Source organism: Budorcas taxicolor, chromosome 9 (assembly GCF_023091745.1).
Source record: "Budorcas taxicolor isolate Tak-1 chromosome 9, Takin1.1, whole genome shotgun sequence".
Classification (NCBI taxonomy): domain Eukaryota; kingdom Metazoa; phylum Chordata; class Mammalia; order Artiodactyla; family Bovidae; genus Budorcas; species Budorcas taxicolor.
The window spans coordinates 79,340,591-79,356,873 of NC_068918.1; the positions used below are offsets into that span (position 1 = coordinate 79,340,591).

Below are 16,283 nucleotides of genomic sequence, written 5' to 3' on the forward strand. Positions count from 1 at the left end.
TGGAGGCTGACAAGTCCAAAAATCTGCAGAGTGGGCAACTGCTGGAGACTCAGAAAAGCCAATATTCCAGTCCCAGTCTGCTGGAGAATTTTGCACAGCTTCTTTTTGTTCTAGCAGGCCTTCAACTGCTTGGATGTGTCCTACCTACACTGTGTCATTCAAAAACACCCTCATAGAAATACCTGGAATAATCATGTTCCTTCACAATTAAAAAAAAAATTTCTGTGTTAGAGGTAACTTTTCAAAGAATTTCTGATATCCTCAAGACCTCTTTGCAGAGAGGAGAGTAGATCACTACATCCTTGGTGAGTTAAAATGGCTAGGGTTTCTCACTGAAACCAGTTGCAGGGTATAGACCCCCCCAAAAAAAGAAAAAAAAATGTGGAACTGTGAAAAGTCCCTAAATTGGGGTTTCAGAAGCCAGTTATAACAATTCATGCTCCTGTTCTGCCTCTCATTTGTTGTGTAACCGTGGGCAAGACACCTGCCTTCTCTCAACTTCAGTTTCCTTATCTTTAAGCTGCCAACCCCATTGGTTTCTGTGAGAAATTAGGCTCAAAAGGGAAAAACTAATGGCAATTGTTTTAAAATGGTTTATAATTTATTTAGAATGATGATGCACTCTGTATAAATCATATTGTGGGTTCCCTTTTTTGCTAGGATAATGGGCAACAGTATGAAATTAGAATTGCCTGAGGAGTTTTTTAACTGTTGCTGACCATGGGTCCCACTCCCAGAAATCCTGGTTTAATTGGTCAGGGTGGAGCTCAGGCTTCAGTGATTTTTTTAAAAGCACCCAGAAGACTTTATGTTCCTCCAGGGCCACCAATGATTGGTTTAAAGCACAAAATGTGCTTTTCAAGTGAACCTTCCCAGAAAGGGGCCATGATTTGTTTTTCTTTCAGATCTTTAATCAGAGTTAACAGTGTGACAGGACTATTCTTAATTTTTATCTTTTCTTATCTCAGGTAACTGCTGGGGTCCCTCTTAAAAAGGAATATACGGAAGAGGTAAGAGTGAAGAATTATTCAAATCCAGTTAACCATTGGCTAGCAGCTGAGTCTCCGTCAGGAAACTGGTTCTCTGCCAGTGGCCTCTTAGAAAAGTGCTTCTTTAATAATCTAGTGGGTGGAGGAAGGGATAAAAATCCATTCAGTTAACTCTCCAATCTTAAGAAAAGAGGGGTGTAGGCTTTCTGTCTGGGCAGTCATCAGAGCAGGCTTCATGGTCTCCAGCACATAAAGGTATATGAAGCTTGTGGATTTAGTCGCTAAGTCGTGCCCGACTCTTTGCAACCCTGTGGTCTGTAACCCACCAGGCTCCTCTGTCCCCGGGGATTCTCCCGGCAAAAACACTGGAGTGGGTCTCCATACCCTCCTCGAGGGGATCTTCTCAACCCAGGGACTGAACGCAGGTCTCCCGCATTGCAGGCGGATTCTTTACCATCTGAGCCATCAAGGAAGCCTATATGAAGCTTATACCCATGTATTCTTTTGATGACTTGCAGATTTTGATTGACCGGCAGCAGTACTTCTTAGCTCCTACAGGTGGCACCATGAATTTGAGCAGAGAGTAGCTGGACAAGGCTGTCACCCTCCGGGGACCTTATGCCTTCTTGTCCACCAGCCCACAGAGCGTGGGCATGTTGCTGATGTGTTGGCTGCCAGTCAGCAGCAGAAATAGCTGCCTGGCTGGAGACCCAAATATGCCATTGGATCTAGAATAATTTTAGACTTTATTTGGAAAATGAGCCTCCTCCTTCTGCAGCCATCTTTTCTTAGGGAAAAAAAGACTTAGGCTTTCTTGCATAGCTTCCAGGACAATAAAGTAAGCATGTGCTATGCTTAGTTGCTCAGTCATATCTGACTCTTTGCGACCCCGTGGTCTGCTGCCCACCAGGCTCCTCTGTCCATGAGGATTCTACAGGCAGGAATACTGGAGTGGGTTGCCATGCCCTCCTCCAGGGGATCTTCCCAACCCAGGGATCAAACCCAGGTCTCCTGCACTGCAGGCAGATTTCTTTACCGACTTAGCCACCAGGAAAGCTAAAGTGAGCATAGATGGAACAAAACTTGCCAGAGTGGGCCTGCTGTTGTCATTTGGCAGGTTTAACGGGAGGTGATACTATGCAGGGGTCTGGTTTTCTTACAGAACCTCCAGCTGGTGGCAGACGGCTGCTGTAACCTGGAGAAGCAAATTCAGATTGCTCAGCTCTTCGGGGTCCCTGTTGTCGTGGCTCTGAATGTCTTCAAGTAAGTCAAGTGTCCTACTTTAAATGTGGGCGTATCACTGGGCCACCCTGTGAAGTGCATTTGTGTTTTGAGGATGTTTGGGCTTTTCTGTGCTTCATCTAAAGTATAGAGAAATACTCTACTCATTCTATTTGTTTGTTTGGTTTTCTTTGGATTGGTTTTACTTTAGCAGATGTGTTCTCAAATATTAACAGGGAAATGAAATCTGTAAAGTAAGTTACCATTTCTTTTGCTTTTATTATTATTATTGTTATTAATTCTGACCAGCATTTCTTACTGAAAGACAGTGGATGATCAAAGGGATATGCTATGGAATTTTCTCAATAAAACCTTTAACAACTTGAAATATTTGAGACAATAGTTGGAGAAGATTTTTCCCCCCATGCTTTGCTTAAGATCTGATATATTTAAGCACAATGTAACCACTTTTGATGTTTAGAATATATTCAGTGTTCGGGAGCAAAGTTCTGTATAAGCAGTTAGTCTTTCTTATAAGCAGTTAGTCTTTCTTTGAAAACATCGCTAAATGAATACAGATGCAAAACCACAAACATTTTCATCACCAGGACCGACACCCGCGCAGAGATTGACTTGGTGTGTGAGCTTGCGAAGCGGGCTGGCGCCTTTAATGCAGTCCCCTGCTATCACTGGTCGATTGGTGGGAAAGGGTCAGTGGACCTGGCTTGGGCTGTGAGAGAAGCTGCAAGCAAAGAAAGTCGTTTCCAGTTCCTGTATGATGTGCAGGTAAGATCCAGCGCAATGATAATGATATGCCAGGCCAGTGCTAAGAGCTTCACACAGGTTGTCATGACAGCTCTGCAGATAAGGATTAACAAAAGGTTGAAGAGGCTGAACCATCTGTAAGGTCCAGCTCCTTGGGACCCCAACTCTTTGGCCGCTAATGCAGAGGGGCTTTGGAGTATAGGGTTCAACAGGGTTGGCACAGGAACAAGACTTATGAGCAGCTTCATTGTTGTTCAGTCGCTCAGTCATGTCCAACTCTTTTCAACCCCGTGGACTGCAGCACGCCAGGCTTCCCTGTCCTTCACCATCTCCTGGAGCTTGCTCAAACTCATGTCCATTGAGTCGGTGATGCCATCCAACCATCTCATCCTCTGTCCCCCCCTTCTCCTCCTGCCTTCAGTCTTTCCCAGCATCAGGATCTTTTCCAATGAGTCGGCTCTTTGCATCAGGTACCCAAAGTATTGGAGCTTCAGCTTCGGCATTAGTCCTTCCAGTGAATAGTCAGGATTGATTTCCTTTAGGATGGACTGGTTTGATCTCCTTGCAGTTCAAGGGACTCTCGAGAGTCTTCTCCAGCACTGCAGTTCAAAAGCATCAATTCTTCGGCTTTCATCAGTTCGGTTTAGTTCAGTCGCTCAGTTGTGTCCAACTCTTTGCAACCCCATGAAATTCCAGTCTCATAATGCTTGGGAAGTCATGGGCAGTATTTTCCTTGTCTGTTACTGTTAAAGCCCCTTTGCATCGTGGTTTTCTTGAGCTATGAAATATGTCTAATATATATATATTTTTTAATTTTTGAATTGTGGTAAAACACATATATAACATAAAACTGGCCACCTTTTCCATTTTTAGGTGAACAGTTCACTAGTGTTAAGTAGCTTCACGTTGTATAGCCACCATCTCTCTCCATAGGTCTTTTCATCTTGCAAAACTCTGTACCCTTCAAACACTAACATTTCGTTTTTCCTTCCCCTTTATTCCTGGCTGTCTCATGCCAGTGAAGCCATAGAATATGTCCCTTTTTTGACTGGCTTATTCACTGCCTCAGTCCTTTCAGGCTGCTATGAGGAATATCATAGTATTGGGTGGACATGTAAACAGCAGAGATTTATCACTGATAACTTTTGGAAGCTGGGATGTCTGAGATCAAGGCATAAGCGGACTAGATATCTGGCAAGGGTCTTCTTGTTGTTTCTTAGATGGCAGTCTCCTCACTGTATCCTCATGTGGTGAAAGTGGGGAGGGATCTTGTCTTTTATAAGAGCACTAATCCCTTGCATGAGGGGTGCACCCATATGCCCTAATCACTCCAGGGCCTAACCTTCTAGTAACATCAACCCAATCACTCCCAAAGGCCTCACATCTTAATACACCATCCCACTGAGAATTAGGCTTCAACATACCAGTTTTGGGAGGACAGAAACATTCAGTCTATAGCCCTTACTTAGCATAATGTCCTCATGGTTTATCTATGTTATTGTGTATGTCAGAACTTCCTTCCTTACGGCTGAACAACAGCCCATTGTGTGTTTATGCCCTTGTGTCTGTCAGTGGCCAGTTGGGTTTCTTCCGCCTCTTGGCTGTTGTAAATAATGCTGCTTGCTGCTGCGAACATGCATGTCAAACTGTGCTTCCAGTTCTTTTGGGTATATATGCTGAAAAGGAGTTGCTGGATTGTCTAGTAATTATTTAAAAACAGCTTCATAATGAGCATCAGTCAGCATACCTGAACTCCCCAGGATCTCAGTCTTCTCCATTCATCTTTGTTCCTACCCAACATCTCCATTCTGAATCTGCTGGCTCCAGCTCTGGCTGCTGGACTTGTCCTCTTAGATAGTCCTTGATTGCTGGAGTCCTCAGCCTTAACTAGTGGCTTCTCCCATCCCTTCATTCCTCACAAATTCTATTGGTCTTGAGTCTAGAGTTAAATCATCGAGAGTATGATGATAATTCAACGTCTGAGGGAGGCTTGTCGTGTGCCAGGCCTATGGGCACTTTGTACTTGTTAACTTCTTTAGTCCTTACTTCCCTGCTTTCCCCTCATTTTACATATAAGGAAACAAACCAATCTCCCAACTCTGATCGAGAACCACACTGAGTGGCAATGGCAGATTTTAATGATTTCACAAACTGGCTCTTTCAGGAAAACCATCCAAGGTGAAAAAAAGGTCAATAAATAGAAGCAGTATTTTGTGAGTTACGCTGTCTTCGACATGCACTAACCCTAAGATGAACCCTTTTCCTTCCCACCAGTATTAACAATTTTTGTTCTAAATTCCCATTCATTGTGAAGATGATGCGGTTAAAATGTCTGCTTTTCTGTGAAAAGAGGATTAATTTGATAACAATGTTGCCTCAATATTTGATAGGACTCTTGCCTCCTTTGCCCACATACTTTATAACACAGAAATTAGATTTGAGCTGCATAATTGCTTCTTGTGCAGTTCAGCCTTTTATTGCTTCATGACAGTTTATGAAAAGAGACTCTCTCCCTAATAGTTCTGTCCCTCATGCTGGCGAGTCCATTTTAGATCATAGAAGACCATTTACAATCTTGTAACAGTGTAGAAATCTGAGGTCACCATTGCAGGTAGTAACAGAATTTAAGCTTTCCCTACCCGCCTTCCACCAGATTTCTTGCATAATCAGTGTTGGTGAACCTTTATGGACTAAGTAATGCTTTTCTTTTTTAAGTTTTATTTAAGTAATAGTTTTTTTGAAACCCTTTTAATTCCTTTCTTCTCCCCCCCCCCCACCCCCCCATAACTAACCCTTTTGATGCTTGATAGCTCCATAGGGAGGTATAAGACTGCCCTACAGGAAAAAAGGAAGTGATAAAATACTTTTGGATAAAACAGCCTGATAAAAGAAACACCCGGCTGCCTTTGCTTCTTTGTACAAACGGAGCTTCTGTGTATCACCCCAGACTCTATTCCACCCAGAATGTACTGGGTGCAGGATTGATGGCATCTCATTTCCTGCTCCAGTCCCGCCCCTGTCTTGTGTTACGGAAGAAAGACAGCTGAGCTGATTGACGAGTCAGAAAGAAGGCATGACTGCTTTTGTGGGGAGAGTAGAAATCATCTCAAAACCCCAAGTGAAAAGAGGAACAGCTCGAAAGAAAAAGAAACACCCGGCCTCAGAGACACCGTGAAGCCAGACAGCTCCCTGAGTCTGTGGCTTTCTGATGACCTGTCCATTAGTTAAAGCAAGAATCAAGCTGCTCTTCGGACTGGAGTCTGTGCCAGCCTGTCGAAACTTGAGAGATGCAACCACCGTTCTTTACAGAACAATTCTGCATGTCTTTCACCGGAGTAGCTTCTAATTCAAGAGCAGGCAACAGTTGTTCACGTTACAGAGGAAGCTGTTGATTAATTCAAAATTATAGAATAAGGGGCAGTGGCCTAATTGCTCAAAGGAAGTTTATCATGCAAGAATTAATATATTTAATATACTGTATCATTTCTTTTCACCCCTTAAGGATGATCACAGTATCCTGTCCTTTTAAGAAGCTGTTAGAAATCCCCACCAAAACCCATCTTCTCTTGGACTTTTTCTTTTCTATTATTGCTTTTGATAGTTTATCTTTACAGTTTACAGTATAATGTCTCTATATCTGTAAGCACCCAGGGAAATGCTATAGCAGATGAAAAAAGGAATCTCTATTTAACACTTTATAAGCTAACAAATTTCTCTGCCATGCATTATTTCAGGTATATCTAATCCATTTCTGTGGGATGTGTGAGCTCAATTCTACTTTTTAAATGGGCAAACGAGATCTTAGAGAAGGTGAAGGACTTGCCCCATGACAAAATGGACACTTGATGAAACACATAACATTATAGTTAAAGGGGTAAGACTTTGAGTACATTAGGACTGAGTTTAAATCTTGGCAATGCCTTACCGTGGATGTAAACGTGGGCAGTTCAAGTCTCAGCTTCCTTATCTATAAAATAGTGTCTAATATTGACATCAACTTCACCCAGTTGCTGTGAGAACAAAATGAAATGTCCCAGAGTAAAGTGCTGGGACATGGGAGGCTGGGGATCTAAGTTAGCTCTTCCTTCTGTCTGTTTCACTTCAGAGGGCATTTCCTGAATTGACTTTCAGGACTTGTCTTGTAACTCAGGTAACTTTGTCAAACTCCAGGGATGGTGTCCTTTCCAAGTGGTTTAAACCCAGCAGTTAGAAGCTTCCAGGGCACCAGGACAAAAGGCCTCCCCTAATTAAAGCCAGACATTTAGCCATCTTTCTCCATTAGAATTGGGAACTGTTAGTGATTTAAAAAAATCTCAGTCGCTTTTGCAAAGGATGCATGGCACCGAAAGTCTGTCTGAATCTTGTTTGTTACATCAGGAGTGAGGGTTGAAAACTGTCTCCACATCCCTTCGCCTCCTTCCTCTAACCTCACAAACACTGTGAGGTGCAGCCTTGACACCAAGAGAGGATGGTGTTTGTTTTTGTTTAAAGGTCTTTCCTGTTCCTTGTGTGAAGCCATGCTCTTGATCACAGCGGGGCTGGAATCAGGGGAGATCAAAACAGACCAGGAAGACTGTCTAGGGCCATGCCAGCACCAGGGATTTCCGCCCTGCTGCACTTTCACTGCCTGTGTGTTTATGAGTGTTTTCTTCCCTGCTGGCATGCATTTGGGGGTAGAGGAATTGGTTGGTAATTGAGGAATTATGTATTTTCTATTTCTTAAAGATTCAGATCAGTTTGGGGGTAGGTATTTGACAGGTATCGTTGGACACTGGGCATTTGCAGCCAGAACCTCAAATTTTAAGGAAATGAATAAAAATACATGTGTATAAGTACTTGTATATATGTGTATAGAATGTATGTGCGTATGGTAGTGGTGTTTTTTTTTAATATGGTAAAAAAAAAATATTCCTAATGTGAAGTTCCCTGTTTTTATCATTTTTAAATGTACCATTCTGTGTATTCAGAATATATAAAAATGTATACATTCATACTATATAGAGAGTTTTAATTCATAAAATTTTAAAATTTAGAATGATCGTTATGTACATCCCTCTGTGCCTTTTGTATTTCACAGTAATTGCTCAACAAGTTTTAAGGAGACGGGATGACCTTTCTTTTTATGTCCTTGTTTGTCCCTGTACTCTTATCTCCTTGTCAAGCCCTTGGCCTCCCTTGGCTGTCTCCCCTGTGTCCTCAGACCTGCCCTTGGTCTGCCGCTTTCCACCAGACCTTTTTTCAGCTCTCTCCTTTATATCCCTTATGTGCAACTGAATATTTGGCACAGTTTACAGGAAGCTGACCCTTGTATTTCCAGTCCCATGAGCATCTCCTTCAGAGTCCATATCTCTCCCTGTGCTCTCATGTTCTGCTTTCTTATTTATGGTGAAGCTCTGGTTCTCCAGCCTGAACTGCTTCTAGCCCCTCCCTCGTCAGCCTCTTCTCCGCTTACCTCTTCTTCATGATTCAGCTCCAAATTCCCACATCGCCTCCATGCCACACCCTTTTGCAAACACACCTCAGATCTCTATCAGAGCTAGATTCTTGCCCAGCTCTGGCCTCTAGGTTCCCTGTCCAGTCTCCCTTGGCCTCACTCACCTCCTTGGCCTACCGGCTGCCACACCCAGCTTTGTTTGACATGTCTCTTCAGATCTGAATCTGTTGTTAGATACGGGCTTTGTGATTCTGCTAGGCATCTGCCAGCTTAATCCCCTTGAGGCTAGAAATAGCACCTGATGAGAAAGAGTGGTCTATCCCCGTTTCACTTGTGCATGTCACAAGGATTCCCCTAATTTCACCTAAGTGCTTTCTTGTAACCCGAGAAATGGAATGTCACTGTGGTGGCAGCTTCTAGATTTGCGTTATATCATCTAGAACTATGGGCCAAGCAAGAAAGACAGGGGCGTAAAATGAAACATCAGTGTCCCACCTCCAGTTAGCCAGTCACTTTCTGCCGCACTCCATCCATCCCCTGGATTTTCTGACCTAAATTCAGATGGCTTGAGACCACTCAACAGAGGTGTGTGATCATTTGCTGAGTCGTGTCCAACTCTGTGGGCCCATGGGCTATAGCCCGCCGGGCTCCTCTGTCTATGGGATTTCCCAGGCAAGAATACTGAAGTGGATTGCCATTTCCTACTCCAAGGGGTCTTCCCGACCCAGGTAGCGAACCCATTTCTCTTGTGTCTCCTACATTGGCAAGCGCTTCTTTACCTGTGCACCACCTGGGAAGCCCAGTAGGTACAGAATCCATTTTCTCAGCCTGAAAAGCTAGCAACATTATTTAAATGTCATCACAAGTGTATTAAAGACCACTTCAAGATTTGAGGAGGAAATCACTCAAAACTGCAAAGGCTTCCAATCACCTAGAATCTGAGAGGTTTCAGAAAACGATTTCTTTTTCTTTTCATGAAAGTAGTTCACTCCCCCCTTGAGTGAAACTTTTAATCTTAGACTAGAAGATTTTTCTTTGGCATCACAGCTCCAGTAGATGAATTAGGGAAGTATAACTCCTTCCCATGAAAATGGAGCTGAAGCTTCACCTCATGTCCGTTCGTATGAGTCTCTCAACACACTGAGGTTTGTGAGTAACTTTGTGCAAGGAGGAATATCAAGTGTGTCATAAAAATACATGAATATCATTGGGCCAAGCAAGTGCTCAGGCCACTACCAGCCCTTCCTCCTCCTGTGGCTGAGATCATTAAAATCATATGTTCCTCTGTTTTCCTTTGGTGTTACTGTTATGTTCTACATAAGACTATATAAGCCCAGGAGACTACTCAATAACCTAGAAATAATGGAAATATGTATATGTATAACTGAATCACTTCGCTGTACACTTGAAACCAGCACAGCAGTGTAAATAAGCGTATGGGCCTTCCCAGATGGTGCTAGCGGTGCTTTACCTAGAGGTTCTTTGCCATGCAGGAGACGTGGGTTCGATCCCTGGATTGGGAAGATCCCCTGGAGAAGGGAATGGCAACCCACTCAAGTATTCTTGCCAGGAGAATCCTATGGACGAGGGAGCTTGGTGAACTATGGTCCATGGAGTCACAGAGTTGGACATTAAAAATTGAAAAGCAAAACAAAACCAAAATAATGAAATAAGCACTTTATTTTTAAATTTTTTAATTGTTTAAATAAAAGTAAATTAAGGACTAATAAAAGAGAACCATAGTGAGGAAAAAAATCCTCAACTAGTGGTAAAAATATAAAGTTTTCCACTAGATGAAACAAAATTCAAATCAGTGTTCAGTTAGCATATTTTAAAACAAGACGCTGTATTAATATCACTTGAGTTTGCACTGTTAGACACTGTTGACTCCTTTGCATATTTAGTTTTATGAAATATCGTCCTCAAGATGTGCATCTACAGGAAATTGGACAGTCAGAATTCCTGTGACCTGAGATAAATCAAAACTGAAAGCAAAACAGACAAATAAGAAAGAGTATTCAAAGTCACTCTTGTGATGTGAATGTGAATTCCCTATCATCATGATTTCCTATGGACAAATGTGGGCTTTCTGGCGATGAGCCTCTCTTCATTTCTCAGACCCCAGCTATCTCGGCCTTGCATCCTGATTTTCTTAGGAGAGTGAGTTTCCTCTGGGATTCTTCTGGACTGACCTGTTGCTCAGGACCAACAAGCCAGCAAGGCTAGCCACTTGGGGAGCTGGCTCATGGCAGTCAGCACGTACACCTTGGGTAGCTCAGATGTGCTGGTTTCCAGCCAAGGACATGCTTTGTGTTGAAGATAAAAAGCTCTGTTGTTCTCAGTCACAACGCAGAGCTGCTCCCATGACACTAGGGGGAGTGTTGTAATGAAGCTCCTGGTGTAAGGTGGGTTCATGTTATTTACTTCTATTGAAGTACAGGAAAGGCCATGTAGCAAGCTACACTTTATTTTCCCCAAGTCTAGCAGATTCATGTGTGTTTTTTTTTTAATTGAAGTATAGTTGATTTACAGTGTTAGGTTAGTTTCTGGTATACAGTGGAGTGATTCAAATATATACACATGTGTGTGTATATATATATATATTCTTTTCAGAATTTTTCCTATCATAGGTTTTTATACGATGCTGAGGGTTTCCCAGGTGGTACAATGGTAAAGAGTCCTCCTGCCAAGGCAAAAGATGCAGGTTCGATCCCTGGGTCGGGAAGATCCCCTGGAGAAGGGCATGGCAATCCACTCCAGTAGTCTTGCCTGGGAAATCCCATGGACAGAGGAGCCTGGTGGGCTACAGTCCATGGGGTTGTAAAGATTCGACACGACTGAGCGACTTAGCATGATTAAGTACATGCATGTGAAGGAACTTTCTGAAACCAGAGGAAGGATTAGCTGAGAGGATTAGAGAAAACAATACTTTAATTAGGATTAAGAATCATTTCTCTGGGGTCACAAAGAGTCGGGTACGACTGAGCAACTGAATACACACACACTTATGATGTTGAATATAGTTCCTTGTGCTATACAGTAGAACCTTGCTATTTATCCATTTTATAAATAGGTGTGTGTGTGTGTGTGTGTGTGTGTGTGTGTGTATGTGTGTTTATCCCAAACTCTTAATTTATTCCCTCCCTCCTTCCCTTCTCGTGCCTGTAAATTTGTCTTGTCTCTGCCTCTTTTCTGTTTTGTACATGAGTTCATTTGCATCAGTTTTTTAGATTCCACATCTGTGATGTATGGTTTTTGTCTTCCTGTCTGAATTACCGCACTTAGTACAATAGGCTCTAGGTCCATCCGTATCGCTGCAAATGGCATTATTTCAGTCATTCTGTGGCTGAGTGAGATTCCACTGTGGGTCTGTGACGTCTTTATCCATTCGTCTTTGGATGGGCCTTTAGGTGATTTCCCTGTCCTGCCTGTTGTCAGTAGTGCGACAGTGATCACTGGGGTGCACTTATCTTTTCAAATTAGCGTTTTTGCAGGATATACAACCAGGAGTGGGTTTCTGGCTCAGATGGTAGTTCTCTTGTTAGTTTTTTAAGGAATCTCCATTCTGTTCTCCACAGTGGCCACCAGCTTCATTTTTAATTTTTGTTCCATTTCACTTTTTGTCCATTTTCTTCTCACCAAAAATAAAAAAAGAAAAGAATTAAAATTTAAGCCACTGCTTTTCTGGAGTTCATACCACTAAAAAGCAGGTTTTAAACAAGGTAGTGATTCCAGAGGTCTTTTCAAGAAAGATAATGTCATCTATCTTTGAGTAGCTCAGCTTCTATGAGCCTGAATCACCCCACCAACACTATGAATGTGGTGAAGGGTGAAGCCTCCAGCCTTCCTTCCCTATGTCACTCAGCCAGGGTTCCAGGTGGGCAGACTCTGAACGAAAAACTATAGACATCATGACCCCTAGTCAGGGTTTCTTTCTAAAGCTCTGCTGCCCAAGCCATAGCCACTGGTCACAGGAAGCTATTGAAATTTGAATTAACTGAAATTAAGAGCATATTTCCTCATTTCAGCTACTTAATAGTTACATGAGGCAGGTGGCTTCCGGCCTGGAAAGCGTGGTTGTAGACCATTGCCATCCTTATAGAAATTTCCATCAGAATACTCTGTTCTAGAGTATTTCAGCTATTTTTATACATTTTAGAGGTTTGGGAGGAAATTAATGTAGAATATGTTCAGAGTTCTATTCTTGGTGAAGATAGAGATTTAACATAGTCTTAGTTTCAAAATGATCCAAGATCATGGTATAGACGCCAGACTTTGTGAAGTAGCTTATGAAGATATTGAGAAATTGTGCATAATAGAATGGTCACTCTTTCCAGAAGAAGCCTTGTGTTTGCCACCATTCCCACCTTGAGGTGTGCCTTTCAGCTTGTGTGAAATGATCTTTCCTTTTATTGCTTATTAAAATCTTTCACATCCTTTAAGCACCACTGAAGTTCCTGCCAGCCTTATGCTGATCTCCATGCCTTCCCCTGCAGTCTATGATCTTCTGACTTTCCTAGTAACATATATGCAGAGCCTTATCACTCACTCCAATCTGTCATATTTTACTGGGTCATTGTCCCCACCCCAACAGGCATTCTTTGTACACAAAACCCCTGAAGTTCTTTGTGCACCATGATATCTTGAAAGTACTTGGCGTAGCTGGCTATTCATTTGGCAGATGTTTGTGGAGTGGCTGTGATTGCAGGTCACTATCTTAGACATCAGGGATATGAAGGGGGAAGAGGTAATGAACAGATAAATGTGTAGGTATTTAGGGAGTTGGAGGAATGCTAGGGATGATGAATACATATCCATGTATTATTTATTTTACGATTTTATTTATTTTATAAAAGCTATCACTGAAAACAGAGCCATACAAGTGAATATCAAGTTCAGATCAAGATCACTGGACTAAACTTGACTTTCTTTTATCTTTAAAGATTACACTCCCCGCCGCCCCCCAAGTCAAGCAGAGAAACAGCAGGAAGTTCCTTGCCTGCTGAAACAACATAAATAGATTATATGCAATGGAGCTGCCTTATTGGTGCAGTTTTTAGTTTGTTAAATGCAAAAGTTGTGTTAACAGAGACACGGGTTTCATCTCTGAGTCGGGAAGATCCCCTGGAGGAGGAAATGGCAACGCACTCCAGTATTCTTGCCTGGAGAATCGCATGGACAGAGGAGCCTGGCAGGCTACAGTCCATGGCATCACAGAGTGAGACATGACTGAGCTACTAAACACACACACACACACACACACACACACACACACACACACATAATCTTTTATAACTGTTGCACCACCTGGAATCCTTGCTTCATCAACAGGAAGTTCAGAAAATATTTACTCATTTATTCAACTGTATATTGAGACCCTACCCCAGGGGCTCAATCCCACGTTTAGGTGAACAGGAGGTGGTCCTTGACCTCAAAGAGTTTATAGGCTATTCTCAATTCTTCAGCTAATAAATGTGAAATCTTTTAAAAATTACCGAGTTTTCTCTAACCCAATCTCAACTTGACACTCTTGTGGTCATTCTTTTGCAACAAGCCTGGAGCCATCCCAGGCTTACCCTGAACTCAGACTGAGGAAGGCAGCTCTGGTTATTATAGCTTTTCCCATTTCCCTTAATCATTTCTGTCCTTTCCTTGCCTTCTGCCTTCCTGGCAAATAATTGTCATTTCTTTCTAGATTTGTCCCATCTAGAGGTGAATATTTCTTTTCTCATTTCTCTTATGACATGGTTTACAAAAGGCCCTTTGCCATCCAGTAGATTGGGTGAGCTTGATCCTGGCACTGTTACCATTTGAGGTCCGTCAGTGTACCCCAAAAGAGTGTGGACGTTGCTAGTGGCTATTTGCTGCCAGGCCCTGCTGAATTTCTGGTCCTGTATGACACCTAGGTCAGTGTGTTACACGGCCATCACATGGCAAAGAAGAGAGCACCCACATGTGATTGAGGAAGGTCAGTGTAGGTTTCCTGGAGATGTTGGTCTTTGAGAGAGATCTTAGAGTGAGCCCTCAGGGAATTTTAGCAGAAGCTTTGACTTACTAGGAAGGTTAGACTTACTGTAGAGGGTAATATTAAGAGTGAAGAGGCCAGTAATGAAGCTTTCATGGTAGGCGAGACCATTAACATCCCAACCAAGAACTCTGGAAGGATCATCTTCCCCACAGCCTCCCCTACACTTCACTTGATAGTCACAGACTTTCAGTTTCATTCATCTCATGGGTATGAATTGGTTTTTCATCATTTTAATTTGCTTTTCCTTGAATACTAATGAGATTGGGATTTTTCATATTGCTATTGGTTACTCTGTCAACCAACATTATGTATGTCTGTCTTTTCCTGAATTTGCAGAAGTTTTATGCATTCTAATAACCAGTCTTTTAAGTATTTGCATGTTATCTCCTCCTACACTGTTCTTTATGCTTTGTTCTTATTCCTGATGTCTTTCTTAATACAAGAAATTTAAATTTTGATGTCAAATCTATAAGTCATTTACTTTAAGGTATATTCTGTGATTACCTTATTGAAGAAATCCTTCCCTCCTTTAGGATCATAAAGTTCCCCAGTTTTTTCCCTTAGTATGTAAAGTTTTCATTTAGAAGGCTTTGCCTTTGTCCCATATTGGACTCACCTGGGGGCCTGATGTGAGGTAAGGATTTCATTGTATTTCTCTCCAGCCAGACATCAGTTGCAGGGTCAGCCCTTGCCCTGTTTTGTTCCATGTCTACTATATGCTGTCCCACACCTGCTGAGGTGTCCTCCTGTGTTCTTTCTTATCTCAGCTTGATTAACCCTCTTGTCCTGTGCCAATACCACATGGAATCCATTAGCATAGTTTTGTAGTGTGATCAATACCTGGTATGGCAGCTCCCGTACCTTCGTTCTTTCGGTTTTATTTATTTATGAAGTTATCTTACCTATTTATGCCATTACTCTTCATTAGCAATTTTAAAATCAGTTGGCCAAGTAACGCAAGTGCTTTGGGGATTTTTATTGGAATTGGATTGAGCTAATAGATTGTTTGAGAGACCCGACTCAATTCAGTGTTGCAGCTTCTCATCCATGAAGGAAGTTTCTCTCCTTTGATTCATTTCCTCTTTTATGTCCTTCACTGAAAGATCATAATGACCTGCACCTTAATTTCTTTATTCATAGAAACATTCGATATTTCAGCTCCAGACCACAGAGCACCTCTACAGTAATAAAAACTGTGGTTATGAAAAGCACATTTTAAAGCAGTTTGGGATTCTGTCCTACTGAGAAAGTAGAACAAGCTTTTATTTTCTCCTGTTAGGTAACTCTCCCTCCTGTGTATATCAACAGTGATTCATGCAGATGTACCATTTGCCTCTGTACAGCCAAGTCCTGGAGGGTGGCCCACAAGAGGCTTCTGCCCCTTGGCTGTGTCCATTCAGTCAGCACTTGGCCCAGCAGCACTTTACCAAACAGTAATCCACCAACTACATCCATTGTGCCTGTGCATTTCCTACCCACAGTAAAATTAGGAGCAGTTTCGTCAGATGCTTTGCTTGAATTAGGAATCACTTCATCTATGAAACATTCCTTTCCTAATGATTTATCCTGGTTTCCTTTTTAAGTCTATTTTTGGCCATGCTGGGTCTTCGTTGCCATGCAGACTTTTCTCTGGCCGCAGAGCATGGGCTTCTCATTGCCGGGCCTTCTCTTGTATAGCACAGGCTCTAGGACACATGGGCTCAGTGGTCGCGGCTCGCGGGATCTAGAGCACAGGCTCAGTAGTGGTGGCGCGCAGGCTTAGCTGCTCCGAGGCGTGTGGAATTGTTCAGCCAGGAATTGAACCTGTGTCTCCTGAACTGACGGGCAGATTCTTTACCACTGAGCC

General features: G+C 42.4%; 1 protein-coding gene across 1 annotated transcript in view; it reads left to right on the plus strand.

Annotated features, from left to right (window-relative positions):
- MTHFD1L (methylenetetrahydrofolate dehydrogenase (NADP+ dependent) 1 like) overlaps positions 1-16,283 on the plus strand; it is a 173,528-nt gene that overhangs the window by 102,905 nt on the left and 54,340 nt on the right. The window contains exons 22-24 of the mRNA XM_052645507.1: positions 969-1,010; positions 2,152-2,252; positions 2,819-2,996. Coding sequence (XP_052501467.1) covers positions 969-1,010; positions 2,152-2,252; positions 2,819-2,996 — 321 coding nt within the window. The remainder of the gene's footprint in view (positions 1-968; positions 1,011-2,151; positions 2,253-2,818; positions 2,997-16,283) is intronic.